The 5,645-nt window shown below is 49.7% G+C and overlaps 1 protein-coding gene across 1 annotated transcript in view; it reads left to right on the top strand.

The window, feature by feature from the left end:
• The first annotated feature begins 2,284 nt into the window (after positions 1-2,284).
• LOC123188225 (probable arabinosyltransferase ARAD1) overlaps positions 2,285-5,645 on the top strand; it is a 5,568-nt gene continuing 2,207 nt past the window's right edge. Inside the window, exons 1-2 of the mRNA XM_044600264.1 lie at positions 2,285-3,358; positions 4,700-5,065. Coding sequence (XP_044456199.1) covers positions 2,417-3,358; positions 4,700-5,065 — 1,308 coding nt within the window. The 5' untranslated portion in view covers positions 2,285-2,416. The remainder of the gene's footprint in view (positions 3,359-4,699; positions 5,066-5,645) is intronic.

Genomic DNA, 5,645 nt, shown 5'->3' with positions numbered 1-5,645 from the left:
TCGAGATTAGGATTTGTCACTCTGATTGTCGGAGAGGTATCTCTGGGCCCTCTCAGTAATGCACATCACATAAGCCTTGCAAGCATTGCAACTAATGAGTTAGTTGCGAGATGATATATTACGGAACGAGTAAAGAGACTTGCCGGTAACGAGATTGAACTAGGTATTGAGATACCAATGGTCGAATCTCGGGCAAGTAACATACCGATGACAAAGGGAACAACGTATGTTGTTATGCGGTCTAACCGATAAAGATCTTCGTAGAATATGTAGGAGCCAATATGAGCATCCAGGTTCCGCTATTGGTTATTGACCGGAGACGTGTCTCGGTCATGTCTACATTGTTCTCGAACCCGTAGGGTCCGCACGCTTAAGGTTTCGATGACAGTTATATTATGAGTTTATGAGTTTTGATGTACCGAAGTTAGTTCGAAGTCCCGGATGTGATCACGGACATGACGAGGAGTCTCGAAATGGTCGAGACATAAAGATTGATATATTGAACGGCTATATTCGGACACCGGAAGTGTTCCGGGTGATTTCGGAGAAAACCGGAGAGCCGTAGGGTTACCGGAACCCCCCCGGGAGAAGGAATGGGCCATATGGGCCTTAGTGGAGAGAGAGAGAGGGGCAACCAAAGGTGGTCCGCGCGCCTCCTCCCCCCTGGTCCGAATTGGACTAGGATAGGGGGGCGGCGCCCCCCCTTTCCCTCTCCCTCCCCACTTCTTTCCCCCTCCTAGTAGGAGTCCTACTCCTACTAGGAGGAGGACTCCTCCTTGGCGCGCCTATAGGGCCGGCCGGCCTCCTCCCCTTGCTCCTTTATATACGGGGGCAGGGGGCACCCCTAGACACACAAGTTGATCCACGTGATCATATTCTTAGCCGTGTGCGGTGCCCCCTTCCACCATAGTCCTCGATAATATTGTAGCGGTGCTTAGGCGAAGCCCTGCGACGGTAGTGCATCAAGATCGTCACCACGCCGTCGTGCTGACGGAACTCTTCCCCGACACTTTGCTGGATCGGAGTCCGGGGATCGTCATCGAGCTGAACGTGTGCTAGAACTCGGAGGTGCCGTAGTTTCGGTGCTTGATCGGTCGGGCCGTGGAGACGTACGACTACATCAACCAAACGCTTCCGTTGTCGGTCTACAAGGGTACGTAGATCACACTCTCCCCTCTCGTTGCTATGCATCACCATGATCTTGCGTGTGCGTAGGAATTTTTTTGAAATTACTACGAAACCCAACAGAGTGATGGAAGACGACGCCCCGGTGCTACAACTGGTCAGTTTTTTTGCTGGAACCAGTTGGGAAGCTGCAACCAGTTGCTGCCGCAACACCGCGATGGAATCCACTCCGCCCATCCATCTAGCTCCACTCCGACGAAGTGAAACCTCCACGCCCTGGGAATCCGCAACCAGCTAAGCCAGAAGCTGCAACCGTCGTCGAAATTTGCTACTACTGGCGACGAATTTGCTACATCCATCATGACGGAGCTGCGGCCTACTACAACGGCGGCTTTTTTTTGTTGCAACAGTCCTCAAATTTTGCTACTACTGGTGAGGGTTTTGCTACATTCATCATGGCGGAGCTGAGACCGGCGACGATGTCGAGATGAATTGTTGCAACCGTCTTTAGATTTTGCTACTACTGATGAGGGTTTTTGCTACATCCATCATGGTGGAGATGAGACTGGCGACGACGGCGAGATGATTTTGCTGCAACCGTAGTTGGTTTGTGCTACTACCGGCGAGTGATTTTGCTACATCCATGATTTTTGCTACTCCCGGCGTTTTTTCTGCTACATCCATGAACCGCGTTGACTCTTTAGCCCTCGCTCACGCAACCCCATGCAACGAGCTTCGATGGAGGGAGGGCGGCGACGACGCTTCGGGAAATACCATGGAGCGAGAGGAGGGGTGAGGAGGAGATGCGGTGGAAAGTAGGAGAGATAGCAGGGGGTGAGGAGGAGATGCGGCGATAATGGCGGCCGACGGTGACAATGCTGGGTGGTCAGTGAGGACGTGGCCGAGGACGAGCAAGGCCGCGCGGGGGTGTCTGGTGAGCGCGGCGTCGTACGTGGCCGACTGCCGCCGACGCGGGGAAAGAAGAAGACGAGGAGACAGGAAGAAGACGACGCGAGGGAGATCCAAATCCAACAGTTGGTGCGGCTGGGAGCCGATCGGCCGAAATTTTCGGCCGGCGCGCCAGCGCCTAGTAGCGCACGTAAAAAAAAAAACTCCGCATGAAGCTAGTGGTATAGTATAACATGTGGAGTCACCGACCTGTGGGAAGTAGCGCTAGCAGAAACAAGTGTGAGCCAGCCAGTAGCCCCACTACTGCTTCCAATCGCCGTCGTCCCGCTCCCTCCGATCCTCCGCCGCCCGCGACGCGCGACCGCCGTCTTCGGCAGGCCACATGTGGGAGCGCGGCAGGCCACCCCGTAAGCAGCGACCGGCGCCTCTGATCTTGCCGGCGTCGGCGCTGGTGTCGCCCCCGCCCCCTCGGTTCGTCTTCCCCAGATCCCTCTTCGCACTCGCCGCCCGCGCCATGCCGTCGCGCCGCCCCTCCCCTGTCATCCTCCTCCTCCTCGCGCTCGCGTTCGCGCTACTCTTCCTGCTCCTGTCCCCCTCTGCCCCATCCGCCTCCCGCCTTTCCCACTCCTTCGTCTCCACCTCTCCTTCCTCTTCCGCCTCCTCCCCTCCCTCCCCCGTCAAGATCTACCTGTACGACCTGCCGTCCAAGTTCACCTACGGCGTCGTCCGCAGCTACATGTCCGCGCGGGGCCCCTCGGGTTCGCCGGATGCGGCCGCGGTGCTGGCAGACGAGGAGCTGCGCTATCCGGGGCACCAGCACTCGGCGGAGTGGTGGCTCTTCAAGGACCTCCGTCGCCGCGGACCACGTGATCGCCCCGTGGCTCGCGTGGATGACCCGGCCGAGGCCGACCTCTTCTACGTGCCCTTCTTCTCGTCCCTCAGCCTCGTCGTCAACCCCATCCGGCCCCCGGCCGCCGCCAATGCCTCTGATGCGGCGGCCACGGTGGGGCCTTCGTATAGCGACGAGGCCATGCAGGACGAGCTGGTGGAGTGGCTGGAGCGGCAGTCGTACTGGCGGCGGCACCGAGGAAGGGACCACGTGTTCATCTGCCAGGATCCCAATGCGCTCTACCGGGTGGTGGACCGGATCAGCAATGCCGTGCTCCTAGTCTCTGACTTCGGCCGCTTGCGTGGTGATCAGGCCTCTCTCGTCAAGGATGTCATCCTGCCTTACTCCCACCGCATCAACCCCTTCAAGGGCGATGTCAATGTCGACAGCAGGCCTGCATTGCTGTTTTTCATGGGCAACCGGTACCGAAAGGAGGTGAGCTCTTGAATCCGAAACAAATATTACACTTTTTTTAGAGATTGATGTGTCATAAACTCATGATGACACTTGATAAGCTGTGTTTAGATCTCTTTCAGAGCACTCAATGTTAAATTCTTGTATAAGAATTACTCCCTCCGTCCCATAATACAAGAGCGTTTCAAAAATGCTCTTATATTATGGGACAGAGGGAGTATCATAGAAAGATGGATTAAGGTGAAAAGAAAGTTAGGACATATATGATTACCTTAGATTTTACACCACTGGGATTACTTTTTGTGTAAATAAGGAATGACAGTCCAGGAATCGATAAAGGACAGACCCAGTGCTAGAAGCTCCCACGCAAGGTAGGGTCTGGGGAAGGATTATACGAGGCAGTCTAGGAACCGATATCATCGGGTAATTTAACCAGGAGTCCAGGACACCTTTTGTATTGAAGGGCAACACTACAATCTACTGAAGTGAACATTGATATTGGCCAATTTGTTACGCATTTAAGGGCTTATTGGATACAGAAGTTGCTGAGAATTGATGTATTATTCAGTAGTAGTCTTGTACTATTCTTCAAAGCACAATCTTTTCAAAATCACAAACTTGTATACTTCTTAATCTACCTACTTAATAATTTATTGCCGAGACAAATGCTTCCACAATTTTTGCAAACCCTTCCTCTACCTTATCTATCCCCTTCTCTTTCATTCATCTACTGTTTGTCTACTGTCCACATCCAGCGAGATTTTAAGCTGCATTCAGTTTTACTTGTTTCCAGTTGCAACGGTTACATCTAATGTCCGATACTTAATTTTGCATAATACATAATTTGGATAGGACAAGACTGAAGGTAACAAATGCACCATCTGAGCATAGGAAACAATAGTCAGTGGAGATAGGCAGCAGAATCCATTCTTGAGATTCCACGCTATGCCATAAGCGACCATAATATAATCTTCTGGTTTTCAGAAGATCTCTAGAAAGTACAGTTTCAAAAATCATGCAATTAACAGCATAATTTTTTAAGCATCCCTCTGTTGATGCTTTTAACACTTTTGCGGGTCCCTATTGTAATCTCAAAATGTTGCTCCTCAAGTCTTGATTAAGTTATATATTTTTTCACATTTATCTTCCTTTTAAGTTATATACTTCCCAGATCCTACTTAAGGTATGGGATTGTGTGCACTCATCCTTCTTCCTTTTGTCAGATTTTGTTACTAGCAGTGCATCCTCTTTGTTGCTTTTTAGCCATGGAGTTTATAGTCAATGCCATCTTTCTTTCGTTAATTATCTTAGTTTATGCAATAGCATTACTTACGTTACAGTTGATCATTCTTAATAATGTAGGGCGGGAAGGTCCGTGATACACTTTTTCAAGTTCTTGAAAATGAGGGCGATGTAATCATAAAACATGGAGCCCAATCAAGGGTGAGTCGGCGTATGGCCACACAAGGAATGCACTCATCCAAATTTTGCCTGCATCCTGCTGGAGATACTCCCTCGGCCTGCAGATTGTTTGATGCACTTGTCAGCTTATGTGTTCCTGTTATAGTTAGTGATCACATCGAGTTACCATTCGAAGATGTTATAGACTACAGTAATATCTCAATTTTCGTTGACACAAGCAAGGCCGTACAGCCTGGGTTCTTAACTTCGATGCTTCGGAGAGTCAGTTCAGAGCGAATTCTGGAGTATCAGAGAGAAATACAAAGGGTCAGTGCTCCATCTTTCTTAGTTCATGCTGCCATATGCATCTTAGTACATCTTATGCTGTACGTACTTTCAGTTAATAGGAATCAATTTTGTACATATATCTGAAACAAAATGTGTTTAATCCAGGAATTATATAGATTTTCTTACTGTTGCAGTATCCCTACGCAGTGATCTTTTATACAGAGTACATTCTGTATATACACCCAGAATAGCATAGTGAGATAGCAACATAGTTTTTATGGTGTAATGAATTTTGTGGCGACCGACCCCCTTCATTACTTTATAGCACTTATTATGGCGTATGGTGAGGCGACTTCATAGACAACCTAACTTTGTGTGATAGCAAATTAGATCACCACTTCATAGAAAAAACATAACTTTGTATGACATGTTGACAACAAATTAAGTCACTAAATAGAGGAGACACACTTGACTAGCCACTGCCAACAAATATACTAGCCTACATGTGGACTGCAAGTTTGAGATATGCACCGCACTAGTGCATAACATGTACAGAACAGAACAGAGGAGCTTTGCAGACAAAGAAACAGAGCACATCACAGCATTGGGCAAGAAGACA

The sequence above is a fragment of the Triticum aestivum genome, chromosome 2A (genome assembly GCF_018294505.1).
Source record: "Triticum aestivum cultivar Chinese Spring chromosome 2A, IWGSC CS RefSeq v2.1, whole genome shotgun sequence".
NCBI classification, from domain to species: domain Eukaryota; kingdom Viridiplantae; phylum Streptophyta; class Magnoliopsida; order Poales; family Poaceae; genus Triticum; species Triticum aestivum.
This window is presented reverse-complemented; position numbering and strand designations above follow the sequence as displayed.